We start from the raw sequence: 15,197 nt of genomic DNA, 5'->3' as shown, positions 1-15,197 counted from the left end.
TCCCTCACATGTTGTTCCCCCCCCCAACTCCCCCCCCCACACACACACACACACAATCTCCCCTGCTGTATGACCAGCCAGCAACACCAATAGTGGCTCTGAAGCTGCTCCAGTACTCAAACACAAGACAAGCCTTCCCCCCACCTTCCTCTCCCCACATTGTTGAATGGCAGCAAAAATAGACAACCAAAAAAAAAAAACCCCCTTGTCTTGGTTTTAAGTAAATACAGTATAATGATTCTCCATGGAAACACCAAGATAACAGGAGGCAATATAAAGACCTTATAAAGAATTATGTATCATTCTAGAATGCCTGAAGTTGCCTAAAGTTAGGACCAAAGATTAAGAGAAACTGCCTGCCTTGGACAGCAATTTTATACTGGCTTTATCTGTGAAGGTAATATCACTGGGACAATACCACATAAGACTGACTGCAAAACTGCCAGAATTACGTTCACCATTTCCTAATTTTTCAATACTGGAAAGCAGCCAATTGCCATACAAAACTGGACGCACAAATTTCAAACTACTAACCTGGGAGAACACAGACTGCAATTTCAAGTCTAGAAGAACTCTTTAATTACCTTTCATTAGGAAAAACACTTTAAGGGTTCATTTAAATTATTTTAATAGTTTAGCTAAATTAACAAATTGGGGGGGAATACACTTTATCTATAGCTTTTATTTTAAAATGACCACATTTTTAATTGCCTTTTTTAAACAGTAAAAAAATCTGTAGGACTGCAGATTACCCTTGGCAAAGATATGATACGAGGAAAGCAGGTCAGTGTATTTTTGTCAACATGCTCCCTTAAGTATGCCGTTAACAGCTAAGCAAAAATAAAAAAGAACTGTTTTTTTAAGCAAGTGATCGCAAGACTTGCCAAACTCTCCAAATATAAAACTTCTCTGTGTTTTCTCGCTTCTAAAAATAAAACTTTTGTTTTAAAGTGTTAAAACTTCTGAAGTCTATTTTCCTATTAATAGAAGACAGAAAATGACTTCAAACACATTTCTTTTGCTTTATCTCATGTCTCCTAATCTTTGGCAGTAAAAATTATTTTTCTTATATAACCCACTGTACTAAGATTACTAGCTGGATTTCAAAACTTGGTGAAATTAAAATTAAGAAATAAATTCTCAAATCAATACACAAGATAGCCTAGTCAAAATACATTAAAATACATGCACATGTTTTGCTACCCAGGTCTTTTAATTGCTGCCAGCCACACAGGAAACTGGTACTCAGCTGACAAAGATACTCAGTAACTGATACCCAGAACTGCTGATTTTTCAACCTGATGCTTCAGAGTGACAACAGCTTTTAACTATCAGAAATCAAGGTTTATTATAGGTATATTATAGTACCTTTACAAACATTAAGGAAGAATGGTTTCTCAAAAGGCAAAAAGCTCAAACAGCTCCCACAATATTACAAGGAAGACAAGAAGTTCGGCAACAGCAGAATAGCTCGAGTAACTCCTTAATGCAATTATGGCATTGAACAGTTAATAGCTTCTTATCTGCAAACTGGTCATATCCACCACTGAAATTGTGTCACCAGTACAATATCTCAGGAAATAACCCAGCTAAGTTTTTCTAGTTTTCCCTAAGTAACTTCATATATAGAAACACTATACCCAGAACAAGACTAATACTATCTCATTCCATTTTAGTTTAATCCACTTTCAAAACACATAAAGCTAACCCAGTGGTGCTCAAGCTTTTGGCCCTGCATGCCAGATGAGTTGCACGGGGCCAATCCATGGCACAGATCAAGTCCCAGGTGCCAGGATTGGGCCACATGGGCCTGGTACCACCCGCTCCCACTGAGATTGGGCCCTGAAGGCCTGGCACCACCCTCATTAGCCCCACATACTGGGACTAGGCTCTGTAGCCCAGTGTCACCCCCACTCGGCCTTGTGCACTGGGATCAGGCACCCAATCCAGTGCACAGGTCCCAGGGCTCCCCATGGGTCTACAGACCAAGCACACCCAAGGGAAATCATAGCAAGTCACTCTTATTCCAGATCACCAATATCTACATATGAAGTCATGACAGAGCAACTACATTAGTTTCAATTTACACCTTACTTTAACTTGAGAATTCTCAAATGTAGACAAGGTTGCAGAAAGTAAATCTCATCACCATAAAAGAGATCTCAAACAGCAAACAAGACAGCACATACACAAATAATGCAGAAAAATTTTTTCACCCTCAGAAAGCTAAATATTTCAGATTTGGAAGACTTTCCCTGAAAGTAACACAAATCTTGAACTTAAGTTTTGTTTGAAAAATCCTAAGGTAAACGCATCTGTTTTAATTTACGTTTACAATACAAATCAACAACAATCATCATGTTCAAGAAGGGCGCACAAAAAGACCACACACTTACCAAACCTCGAGAAAGCACGTGCAGAAGAGGCTCTGTCATCATCCAAATTGGCCATTTCAAATTGGTGCAGCTAATGTCAAACGTCTCAGGCTAAACTACAGCAATTTTCAAAGCTGTTTAGTGAAGGTTAGAAGCAATCAGCATTAAATTAAGTAAAAGCAGTGTTAGCAGAGTTATTAACACGATGCAATACCCAATAAAGGGGATAATTAAAGTTCATTATATTTTGTTTTCCCTTTTATACTCTAACACTTGATTTTCTTTTGCCTTAGTTTTAATAAATCACATCTAATCAAGTAAGAATGTAAGTTACATAATGTTCACCTATTGAACATTGCAGTAAAATTCTTGTGTTGTTTTTTTTATTGTAAACATTTTTACATGCATCTTATCTTGGGATCTCATTCAGAACCACCAAACTCAGTAAGAATTTTGTTACCCACATGAATATGTGCCAAATGAAACTCATGGAATATACTCTAATCCAAGACTGAATAGATCACTATCAAAAATAAAAGCATTTTTCCCTCCTTAAATACAAATATAAAACATTCAGACTAAAACTATGCAAGTAATATATAGTTAAATAGCTATTTCAACAGCACTGTTTTTATCCTGCATGGTACTCATAGATTGGTTTTGGTTTTGTAATACTGTAATGGTTACACTGCTAAATGTGTTGAAAATCTAAACTAGTGCCTCTTCCGTTTCAGAAGGCAAACACAGTGAAGTAGTATACAGTTTCACAATTATGTTGAAAACTAGGCCTTAATTCTATGGCTGAGGTGCCTGAATAGGTAGTCTGTTAAACAGGATAGAGGTCCATTAGAGACCACAGTGCTCAGCTCAGACTGCAGGATAGACTTACTTGCAGGATAGATTTACTATTTTTAGCATCATCCTACTAAAGCAACAACAATCGATTGATTGATTAATTCAAAGGCATCTCAGTTTTTAGGCTAGGAACAGACATTATGTTTTACTGGTTATAAGTGATCAAAACTGGTCTATACTGATAACGGAACAGAAGAGCAGCACACAAAACTTGTCTATACCTGTAACAAGACAAAATTTTGACGGAGACTGATTTAAAAATGGCAGCACCTGGTCTCAGAATGTGGCAAATGTATCTTCTGTTCACTACCAGTCTAAACTATGTTACTTAAAGAAAACCACATAACAGATCAATTCTACCTCAGGCTTTTTGAATGTCTGTACCTAGTCTAAAAAACAGAAAACCAGCTAACATTTGTTCATAAACCTCTGTTTTTGTTTGGAAGTTTCAGATATATATTTTTTTAAAAATACAAGGGAATGATGTGCATAAGGATTAGGGATACTGTAAAATATGAGTTTCACAAGCACATTTCAAATTTGATTCGTAATTACTAAATTTTGCCATAAATATCCTATTTAAACACACATAATCAGTTTTTAACTTACTTTTAAATAAGTATGTATAACTGACAATCAAGCTAAACAATTTTGGGGCGTTTCTTTTGCCTCTAAAATTAAGCTAAGTTAAAAATGGCCTTGCTCATATGTCTGTCTACCCGTCATTTCTATTAATTTTCCTTTAATTTTTTCACTTATTTCAAATATAAACCTATATGACAACAATAGTAGGGGCAGAATAAGAAGAAAGGCACAATAAATTAATATTACTCTCTTCTGAATTTTTTAGTACAGGGCGATTGGTTGAATTTTTCTAGTAACTAGTTAAAACTAACTATCTTCATAATTTAGATAAACGTGAACCCAGATTCCACAAAAGGACTGAGCTGCACAGCAGCTCAAAGTCAGCATATTTAAAGTCCTGCTTGAGTAACTGATTTGCAACATCTGGACCAGGTTTGCAGAGGTCACTGTGGCTCAACTTTGTGCCTGATGCACAGGTCAGCCATGGTTTGGAGACAACATCCCTAGATACACATCAGCAGGAAGTGTACAGCAATCCAAAATAAGAGGCATTAATAGTATTTTTACAAAAATGCATTGTCAGTTGTGCTCAAACTCTAGGCCAGGGTGGGCAAAATACGGCCTGGGGGCCAGATGCAGCCCGCCAGGCCATTCTATCTGGCTGCGGGGCCCCTAAAAAATTAGAAAATTAATATTAGTCTGCCCTGGGCTGCCTGTCATGAGGCCCCCGAGGGCCTGCCGAAACTCAGTAAGCAGCTCTCTGCCCAAAATAATTGCCCGCCCCTGCTCTAGGCCATGGAACCCATGTGGCTCGCAGGGCTCCACACAAACCTGGAAAACTGGTGGCAGGGGACCAATAGAAATGAATGCTGCCACTGCTCCCCCACCATCAAATGTCCAAGCCTTGTGGCTATGTGATATTGCCCGATGTACTGGATTAGGCTGATGTGTGGGGCAAGGATAATGGGTCCTGATCCAGAGCATGTGGATCTCCCACCAGGGCTGGGGTGGCAGGCCCAATTCAGTGTACTTGGGGCTGGGCCCATTGGGCCCAACAGAGTATGCAAGGCTGGGGTTATGCACCAGATTACACCAACTCTGCACTGGACTGACCCATGCACTGACCCCAGCCTGCAGCCCAAGGCTGGATACCACTGCATTAAATCACAGAACGATATTTTCAAAAAGCACAGTTCAATACAGGTAATCAGTTAGCATAACAATTTGCTTATGGCAACTCTGTTGTACTCATCATTTCTTATTTATGTTAACATTACAGGGTTTGCCAACAGGAATGGTCTCAAATATTGAAATGAAGAAATAAAGTTTGATCAATATGTTGAATCATAAAGGTGCATGTGGTTGAGTGAAGGAGCCTCATTCTTGCAAAAAGCATTTTTTAGCTTCTGCTATAAAATGTCTCAGGATGCCAACAACAGTTATTTGCTATATGACACCAGAAGGTAAGGCAGGGTGGCACTTTCAAGACAAACTGCTTTAGAGAAGCATAGGCTGTCATAGGCAACATCCTATTTTGTCAGACATTATTAGCTGATGTATTCCCAGGTCAGTATCAACTTCCAGTTCAACAGTGCAAAATTACTAATACCACTATCGTAATTTAGACCCCAAGCCTGCATAAGACTTCTAGTGAGCAAATGCTTGTGTGGAGCCCATCTGAGTCCCAATTAGGAATCCGATCCCTGAATTATTATAACTGAAATGATAAGAGCTCTACTGCTTTTTTGCATATATAAAAGGGAAACAGAGATTTATATACGTATTAGCAACAGGAGGGAACAATTTGAAGCAACTACTTTCTACTGGAATTCTTTTTAAAAGGTCCTGATCTTAGTTTTTCTTTAAAATTAACTTTCAAACCTAACCCAAAATGATTGGGGTAGGTCAAATGGAGTTGAAAGCCTGACCAAGGGTAGCAATTTACAACTGCAACCGAACAACCACAGTCAACATCACATTTATGGTAACAGGTTGCCAGACAAACCAAACACCTCAGGGTGTGCAAAATGTGTGGATGGGAGACCAGACTAAAAATGAGCACCATTTATGGCAAGCTGCCTGGCTGCTCCCCAGAGGCTCTGGCTGGGGGGACTGTTTTCCTGTCCCTTGTCCTTTCATCTCTGGGCAGAGTTTCACTGGGGGACTCATCAGAGGGTCAGTGGGTGCGGTCTGGTGTGCTCTGCTCAGTGTCCTGCTCGATGAGCTCCTTTTGAATCTCTGACCTTCACTCCCCTCCCCATTTCATCTTTTATTTGTCCACAATTCAGCTGACACATACCCAACCGCCCCCTCTATGAATTGGGGGGGGGGGGGGGGGGGAAGCCCTGTCGGGCGACGGGGGGCCCGGGTCCCCCGAGAGAGGGTTTGTATTCCCCCCCCCCCCCCCCCTTATAATGTGGGGGGGGGGGGGGAGGGGAATGCTAACTCCTGCTCTGTGGGCACAGGGCCCACGTTCGCCTGACAGGTCTGACCTCTCGCTCACCAGACAACACGCGTGGCGCAGCCCAGCACTTGCCCTGTGCTCCCCGGGGTGCAATCCCACTGTGCCCGCTGAAGCTGCTAGACACTTGGGAACATAAAAGCGTGTGGCAGAGGTGTCGCGAGCCAGGGAAGAACCCACGGCTAGGGCTGGGGAGAGAAAGGGCGCGGTGCGAGCTCAGGCAGCAGCCAAGGGCTTTCGTATCACCAAAGCCGGCGGGGGGGCCGCAGGGGTGTCCTGCCTCTCAGCCACCACCCTCCCCACAGGCCTTTTTTTAGCCCAGAGGACTGCGGCGCTCGGGTTACTGCCTGCGGGTACATGGCAGCCAAAGCCAGGCGGAAGCGGGCCCCGCGCCAGCAGCCTCCACCCCGGCAGCAGGCACGAGGTCCGACCTGAGCGCTTGGAGCGGGCTCGCAGCTCCACCACCTTCCAGCTCACGTCCGCCAAGTGCGCCGCCATCGCCGCGCCGCACTGCCGCTGCTCCAGCTCCCGCCACCGGCCCCAACCCGGGCAGTGGGGCACCGCGCGACACTGTCGCAAAGCGCCGGGCCCGTCCCGGAAGTGAAGCGCAGGGATTGTGACGGCCCCGCCCGCCACGGCCGTAAAGCGCTGCTGTTGGCGGCGGGGCTGGAGGATGGGGGGTTGTGGGGTGTCGTCGCTGGTGTTGGTGTTGTGCTGTCTGCTGCGGCCCGGCCGCGCCCTGCATAACGTCACCGCGCAGCTCTTCGGGTCCGAGGCCCGCGGCGTCCTGGCGGCCTTTGGGGACTTCAACTCGGACAAGCAGACGGACCTGTTCGTGCTGCGCGGCGGTCAGTGCCGGGGCGGGCGGGATCCCCGTGACCAGGTCACTTCACCTCCGAGGTGTTGGTTGTAGCCGTGTTCGTCTAAGGATGTAGGCAGGCAAGGGTCTTTGGGTAAATCGGATATCTTTTATTAGATCAACTCAGATAGTTGGAAAAATCTAATAAAAAGATATTCGATTTATCCAAAGAGCCTTGCCTAACTTCATCTCTGAGGGAGTTTGTAGTGCATTTACTGCCCCTGCATGTGGGTGCCTTGTGGCTCAAACTCTTCCCCCACCCTTAATTTGAGGGATGTTGGTACGAGGAGCAGTTTAAATTGAACTCCAAACATGACCTCGAGTTGTTGAGTCTGACCCTGAAAGAGCAAGTCTCTGCCCTATGCTGCCCTGCCAGGGGGTCGTCCAAAAAGCACCACAGCAGGTTGCATCCTGGTCAAGATTTGGCTTTTCTGGGGTGCAGCAATAAGGCTCTGGTTGGAGCCAACCATTGGCAGTGGACAGTAGTACTGAAGCATGGCGCTTTCTTTCTTTGGCTTGTAACTCCTCATGTTGTCTCCTCGGTGGAATGTTCTTGAGGCTTTGTGCTACTTGCCAGGTGGAAAGACTCGTTGCTGTGTCATCAAAGGTATTGGGAAATCATCAGGATCTGGAAACTGTAAAAGCTGCAGTTCTGTGATCAGCCTCCTCTTCTGCAGTGCACTATGTAAAAGACATATCCTTTCCAACTTAAGGAGAAGCAGGAGTGTGGCTTCCACACAGGTGACCAGGGACCTTGCCCAGACTTCCATGGTCTATGCTGACCTCAGACTATTGTAGCTTCATGATATGTCTCCAGGCACCTGAAAAGAAAATGAATTGGTTCTCTTGTATCTGAGCCTTTTACTGATATAAAAAGCTGGTTGTGTCTTAGACCCTGCTGATTTACTTCTTTTGCCCAAGTTAGACTAAATAAAGAACAGTTCTAGCTGCTTCTCGGAGAAAGTCCAGACCCCGATGTGTCAGGGCTCCATAACATTGTAAAAACTTCAGTGTATCTGTTTTTTATACCCACTGTCTCAAACATTGTTGCTTAGATAAAGAATAAGCGTAGTTCCAATAGATCCAGTTCAGAACTTGCATTTGGATTTTTCTGGAACCGGACACTTGGTCTCCAACTTCCCTTGCCTAGAAAGAAAATTGGAAAATCTGTTGTGGGTAAGATCCACTGTGCATGTGTGGACACACGCATGCGCTGTTTAGAGCCAGTCAGATTAGTTGGGCAAGTTCCATGTCTTACTCACACCCTCCACAAGGTACTGTTTGCTATGGGTGGTTCTGCTATACTAGATTTTCGACAGCGTCCTGGCTGTTGTTGAAGATGAGTATCTGTCATTTTCCCTCTCTTGACGTCTTTGTTGGGTTATTCTGTGTTGTGAATCGCTCAGCTACCACTTTTCTGTTTTATTTGTGTAACCATGACTTTTGCCACAAAATGGTGTTCCAAAATACCATTTTGTGTTGGTCTTGCCTTTAAAGCTTTAGATATTAAAGTTGGTGAAATAGTCTTGAAAATGTGAATTTAAAATAAACCAATGAGTTTTTCTGAATTTTTGGGTGGCCTGAAAGAGCATCTCTGAAAGATGTAAACTGTTGGTGCATTTTAGTTGCTGTCCCATGATCTGCAGTTACAGGGCTGCAAAATGTGACATTTGGCCACAATTCCATAGATACTTGTGATCTGGTGTAGCCAAATGGAGGACATTTTTGTACGTTTTCCTATGAGACCTAGGGGTAAAGCCACGACTTTCCAAAGCGGTGTGTGGGACCAGCAACCTGCACTGCAAGGGTGGCTGCACACCCTGCTCCTAGCCTCTTCCACCCCCACCAGTATAGGTAGGACAGCCCACAGGAGTCCCTGGGGACTTTAAAAGCCCCTAAAGGGGATGAAAATCCCCACTTCCTGCTCAGAGGCAGCCCCTTCTCTCCTCTTTCCCCCTTAGCCCCAACTCCCCTCACTGCTGCTGCTGCTTTCTCCACTAATGAGAGGTGGAAAAACTCCAGAGCCAGCCAGCCAGGCTGAGTGGAGACTAGACTCAGCTAGAGGGGGGACAGTGACAACAGTGTAGTGGAGAGTAGGTCCCCTCCACCCTGTTCTGAGCATGTGTAGGGACACCCCTGTCCATCCCTGCTGCCACTGTCCTGATCACCAGCAGAGCACAGCACAGCACAGCCAGCAAGAACAGCTCTGGTGCTTCCCTATTCCCTGGAAAAGCAGGGAAAGTCAGGTGGGGGAAAGAGGAAGAGAGGGGGATGCCTTTAAACAGGAAGAGGAAAGGAGGAAGGGATTTTCATCTGCTTTAGGGTCTTTAAAAAGTCCACAGAGGCTCCCATGGTGCATTGCAGTTCAAAAGGGAAGTGCAACCATGTCACTACACTCCCTCTGGATCCACCCCTGGTGATCAACAATAGGTAGTTCTCATATTTTTTCTGTTTGCGCCTGGAATCCTATTCTTGATTGGCTGCCATTGTACTAGACACTATACAAACACTAGAACACAATCTTTGTTCTCAGTAGTTTGTAGCCTGCACTGATAAGGTGCCTGTAGGATGTGGGAAAGGGCATAATATGCAGTGTGTTATGTTAGCTTCATGCTTTTTCTGTGGTGGGGAAAGTATCTATCTTTAGTTAGGAGGGGATAAGGTAAATTGAAATAACAAGGAAGTAACTGAGAAGGGACCCAGAGAGGAGAAAGAGGACAGATTTGGAGTCAAGTTGAAGTTAAAAGAATGTAGAGATTGAGGCAAACACTCAGCAGTGCAAGAGGAAGTTCCCTTAAAGCTGTAGAAACTTCTCTGAGTGTCCAGATGTCCAAAAGTGTGCTTCAACTGGTTCAGCACTTACCAAATGGATAGCTACTTGCTCTTCAAGTGTCCTAACAAGGAGAGGTTAATTTCCTTGCAGCACATTCATCTTGCACCGTACTTTGGATGCAGAGAATGTGGAGTCCAGTCCATAGTAACTGTGTAAAAGGAATCATAAGTACAAGCTGGCCAGCTGGGTTTCATAGAAGATAGCATGGCATCTCTGCCATAGACAGAGAAACTCTCTACACTGGTCTCAGGATTTTCCCTGTCCATAACACAGAGTTTTCTGAAACAGCTCTCCTAGGTAACATCGTGACAACCAAGGCCGTTACAGCCTGGCTGCCTGGAGAACACAGGAAGCACAAAGTTATCAAAAAAGCAATGCTGAAGTAGTAAAGATCAAGAAAAAATGGAACCATAGTTCTATTTGGAGAGAGGCTTGGGATTATAGGGTAACTAGTGAAGATTCAATAACTTAATTTTGTAGTGGAATTTAAGGGTCATGCCATAGAAGTTACTGCAAGAGCGCCTTCAATGACATGAGCTACTAATTGGGTATTTCTTAAATAACTGTAGAGTGGCACTAACGCTTGTCTGTTTCACTACCTCTGTGCCTCTCGAAATAACATCATAGTTCCAGAAAAACTGACCGCGATGTCATGCATTGAGTTATGCAGCTACTTTTGTCTAGAGACTCAGGAAGGCAACCTTAGGAGATGCCAGAATTGTTTCGATATTTGAAAGGTTACCTTTGCTGTCATAAAAATTGGAGCTTGTTAATGTTAAAGAAACTGATGTCCAAGACCTCATTCACTCATGGCAAGTACTGGCAGGTGTGAAGGATTCAAAATTTTTGGTAAGGTTGAGAAACATGTTCATAAAGCAACAAGCTGTTTTGGATTTAACATAATTTCCTGAAGCCATGAAAAGGAAGCATTCTCCTTTATTTTCTGTTGATGCAGGAGGAAATGAGGGAACCTTTTGGAGGTTTTTTTCATCTGTACAAGCTGATCAGTAATTATTTGTATAGGCACATTATCTCAAGCAGAACTTGTTCAATATTGCTCTAAATTTGTACAACCAAAATTTAATAGGGTTTACTCATTATCACTTTTTTGCATGCTTTTTCAGGGAATGAATTATTTATCTTTCTGGCAGACCAAAAAGAACCATATTTTAAACCCAAAGTGAAGTTATCAATGATGTAAGTACTGATATGAAATGTTTTAGTGCTGAAGTAATGTTGTTCTTGGTGACAGTTATCTTGTTCTCACTTGTAGTCATTTGGAGCAAAACTAGGATTCATACTATTCTGATTTATGTTTGCTTCAATGTTTAGTTTGGTCTGCATGTAGTACTTGGGTTTTCAACTGAAAAGATAAACTTGCTGAATCTTGTTATGAAAGGTCGTTGCTATGATTTTACTTGTGGATTATGTGGGTTGTATGAGAGAAGGTGGGAGAACAAACTTTATACTCTCATGTTTATTTCTGATTTCATAACTTTGATTTTTTTCTTTTTTGTCCTTTGATTGCAAAAAGCAGAATCTTTTAATATAAGTGAACCTTCAGAGATCTTTTTTTTAACATCTTGGGCTGAGAGAATGTAATAGGTTGGAACTTATAGAGCATGCTGTTTGTCTTTCATAGTAGGATTCATTTTCTACTAAATCATACTGATGATAAAAACCAGCTAATACCTATTTTTAAAAGTTCTTAGTATATCTTTAGACTGATCTAAAACTGTTGTGCAGTATGTGGAAAATAGAGTTCTATACCTGCCCAAGCATTTCCACAGCAACTGGTGAAAAGAGTAAGTCGGAGCTCTTTTAAAACACTAATGAAGTTTTATGCTGCTTTTATCACTGAACTCCAAGATAATACATATTAATATTATGAATCAATGAAAAAATAAATTGTTGCATTCTACCTTAACATTTATTCACATGTGGTCAAAGTTTTTTGTTGAAATGAACTAGTCTTAAAGTTGTCTGTGGTGACTGTATTTTATAGATGACTCTCAGGAAGCCTTAACTTTCTTTGCCTCCTTGTCTTCTCTCCCAAGATATATGGGACAACATCACAGTTTCTGTTTTTACTGAATGCATTTAATAAGCCTGACTTTCAGTTTTGGTGCAGATGCTAGCCTATTTAGTTTGTCTCTATGAAGAACCTTCATTAGGACATGTACATGGCTTTATGAGAGTAACCCTGTGTGGTATGCACAAATAGATACCTGTTTTCATATGCAAGCACATGATTACTGAAGCACTGAAATTCCGGCTGTGTACTAATAGAAGCGAAGCAAGAAATGCAAATAGCAATACAGAGGGAGTGAGTAACACATGGTAAAAGACAAGATAATGGGTCTTTCTAAAAACAATCTACCATTCTGGTTCTTACTGCTTAGACCAGAGGTATCAAACATGTCCAGCCAACAGAGCCTGGCCAGACAAACCCCAATGCTGATCCTGGCTTTAGTCAGACCAACATGAGGCATGATGTGCAACCATGGCACAAGGCTGGATTGGATCTTCTTTTCCCTCTCCTGCCCTTCCTTCAGGATACATGATCTAGCAGCTGCTCCAGCTGGTCTGGGACCCATGCTGCAATCAGTGTTGATACCAGAACAGCTGGAACACATGCTGTATGTGGTGCAGTCCAGCTGGAATGGCAGCTGAGCTGCACGTGGCCACCACAGCCAGAGTGCACTGCACATGCCACCTGCTTCAGCTGGTCTGAAACCTGAGCTGTGTGCAGCATAGGCCCCAGACTGGCTGGAGCAGGCACTGTGTGGGGCGCAGTCCTGAGGCTAGCACCATGTGCAGGGTCCATAGGCCCAATCCAGCCTGTAAACCAGCCTCATCATTTGGATGCCCCTGGCTTAAACCTTGTGTGTTATGATTCTGCTTTTAGGATCTAGGCTTTTCAGGGACAGTTGTATGCTGTAGTGGGTAGGGATGCAAATATTGTTTAAAAAATATTCATTTAACCTTCTCTAATTATATCAGTTAGATGGTTAACCAGTAACACAGCAGCTCAGACACAACACCTGTTCCCTGGGGCCCTTTTGGAGTGGGGGGAGGGCGGCGCATATGGCAAGCCCTGCCAGACAACACAGATAAGTGAAGCCCCATTCTGGAAGAGAGGGGGAACTTTGAATGAGTAGGTAATTGTTTAATTGACAAGTCATTAGCCTGCCCACTGTTTTCTTTTTTAACCTCATAGGCTATGGCAGGGGTGGGCAATTAACTCAGTGAGCAGCCCTCTTCCTGAAATTTGGCAGAACATAGAGGGCCACATGACAGGCAGCCAGGGGCAGATTAATATTAATTTTCTAAAATTTTTAGGGGTCCCACGGGCCAAATAAAATGGCCTGGCGGGCCACATTTTGCCCACCCCTGGGCTATGGGTAGTATCCCCCCACCCCCTTGCCCTGCCTGCCTCTCCTCTCTTCCTCTTCCCTTCCTCCCTCCTGCCTACCTTGCTACCTTCCCATTCCTGCTAGGGCACTGCATAGCTTCCCTTCCCTGCCAAACTGTGTCCAGCCCTGCTCTAAATTTTTAACCAATAAGCCCAGTGATAATAGGTTACCTTACCAGTTAATCATTTAACCTTTTGCATCCCTAGTAGTTGGGAGAGCCAGCCAGTAAGATTGTGTGATGGGGGGGTGAAAAAGCCCTTTGGTACAGAGTCATTCTCAGAGCTAAAACCCTTCTCCTACCTCAGAGCAAGAATGTTGTACAATATGTCCATGTAGTATTGTTTGTTGCAACAACAACAAAAAAAAGAGAGAGAAGAAAAAAAAATCCCAACCAAAATGCAACAAATTGTTAATCTATTAAGACTACTTTTCAGGGATTCTCAGATTCTGTTTGTACAATTTAAATTTGTAATTTTATAATTTTAGAGGTTATGATGTTGTAATAACCAGTGTGGTTCCTGGAGATTATGATGGTGATTCACAAATGGATGTTCTCCTGACAACTCGGCCCCAAAATCATGGCACTGATGAATTATCAGTGTTTATTTTCTGGGGACATAATCAAACGCTAGGTAAGTTGTTTTACTTTTTAAATGTAATGGCTTGTAAGTTGTAACCCTTTAGACAGTGTAACCATTGTTTCTACAAGTGAAGTAACAAGATTTAGCATTTGTAACAGGTCTAGATTTTCACATCTGTATAAAATTAGGTAGTAAAATTACACTTAGTAGGGGAGCAAAAATTCAGGGTTTTTTGGACAAATTGATATTCCTTATGAAGTGCTAATATTTAAACAACAACTGAGGTTGGAGCAAACTCATTGAGGTGTCATTTTTTCTGTTTTCGAGTCTTATACCATCTTCTTGCATGTTGTCAAAAATAATAAAATTTCAGGTTGGAGTTATTTAGGAATTTGATAATAAAGCATATAATGTTTTGAGAATTTACTTAGCTTTGCTTTTGTCGATTTTTAATAATTTTAATGTGTTGGGACTAATTACACTTGAAAGAAACTTGGTTTCCCTGTTCAAGTTATTCTTGTTTATTTGCCTTGCTGGGAAGTACCTTTTTAGAGGGAGAGTCTTGGGAGGGGCCAAAAGGCAGTGTTTAAACCATCACTGTGATAAACATTTACATAATGCACAGTAATATCGGTACTAAATACTAATGCTGCTGGGCTGAGTCAGATGTGGTAAACAGAGCAAAGGAAATGTATTGGAGTAAATGTGAGGAGTGTATATGACAGCCAGAGAACTGGAAAGAAAATGAAGGGTTGACTGGGACCTTAGCTCTGTAGTCCTTGAATAAATGGACTTCAACTGAGATGGAAGGATGTAGGGCATTGTCAGAAGGTTGCCAACCGCTGAAGAGTTGTAGGTATAGAATGGGATTTGAGGGAGAGGGACTAGAAAGGGAGGTAAAGTGCATCTACACAAGAAGGTGGAATATAGAAAGTCAGGTATTGCGCAGATGATGTGGTGGTTATATAGAAAAGAAGAGGGAATGGAAGTGAGGTATGAAAGGAACTGGGCATGGGGAGATGAGAGTAGACCCCACTTCAATCTGTGCCCAGAATAATTGGAGCATAGGGAAAGTGGTGCTGGATTCCCATGTTCAAAACTCTCAAAATAGTAACCCCATATTCTAATTATAAACTGAAATCGCATTTTCTTGTTCAGTTTTAGGAAAGGCAGATATGCCACCAAGTAGAACGATATTATACATTAATAGTTTGGGCGGGGTGGGGTGGGGT

The 15,197-nt window shown here is 42.7% G+C and overlaps 2 protein-coding genes across 4 annotated transcripts in view; one reads left to right on the top strand and one right to left on the bottom strand.

Moving 5' to 3' along the window:
- Positions 1 to 6,846, bottom strand: part of PHKB (phosphorylase kinase regulatory subunit beta) — a 275,233-nt gene extending 268,387 nt beyond the window's left edge. For 2 of the 3 annotated variants that reach the window (XM_019505661.1, XM_019505660.1), the window contains exon 1: positions 6,708 to 6,846. In XM_019505661.1, coding sequence (XP_019361206.1) covers positions 6,708 to 6,774 — 67 coding nt within the window. In that variant the 5' untranslated portion in view covers positions 6,775 to 6,846. Of the gene's footprint in view, positions 1 to 2,396; positions 2,510 to 6,707 lie in introns of all 3 variants that reach the window. The other variant, XM_019505662.1, reaches the window with a different exon arrangement.
- Positions 6,847 to 6,910: 64 nt separating this feature from the next.
- ITFG1 (integrin alpha FG-GAP repeat containing 1) overlaps positions 6,911 to 15,197 on the top strand; it is a 247,876-nt gene continuing 239,589 nt past the window's right edge. Inside the window, exons 1-3 of the mRNA XM_019505663.1 lie at positions 6,911 to 7,124; positions 11,093 to 11,165; positions 13,871 to 14,016. Coding sequence (XP_019361208.1) covers positions 6,950 to 7,124; positions 11,093 to 11,165; positions 13,871 to 14,016 — 394 coding nt within the window. The 5' untranslated portion in view covers positions 6,911 to 6,949. The remainder of the gene's footprint in view (positions 7,125 to 11,092; positions 11,166 to 13,870; positions 14,017 to 15,197) is intronic.

This window comes from Gavialis gangeticus, unplaced genomic scaffold, assembly GCF_001723915.1.
Source record: "Gavialis gangeticus isolate Ggan-Ray unplaced genomic scaffold, GavGan_comp1, whole genome shotgun sequence".
NCBI classification, from domain to species: domain Eukaryota; kingdom Metazoa; phylum Chordata; order Crocodylia; family Gavialidae; genus Gavialis; species Gavialis gangeticus.
This window is presented reverse-complemented; position numbering and strand designations above follow the sequence as displayed.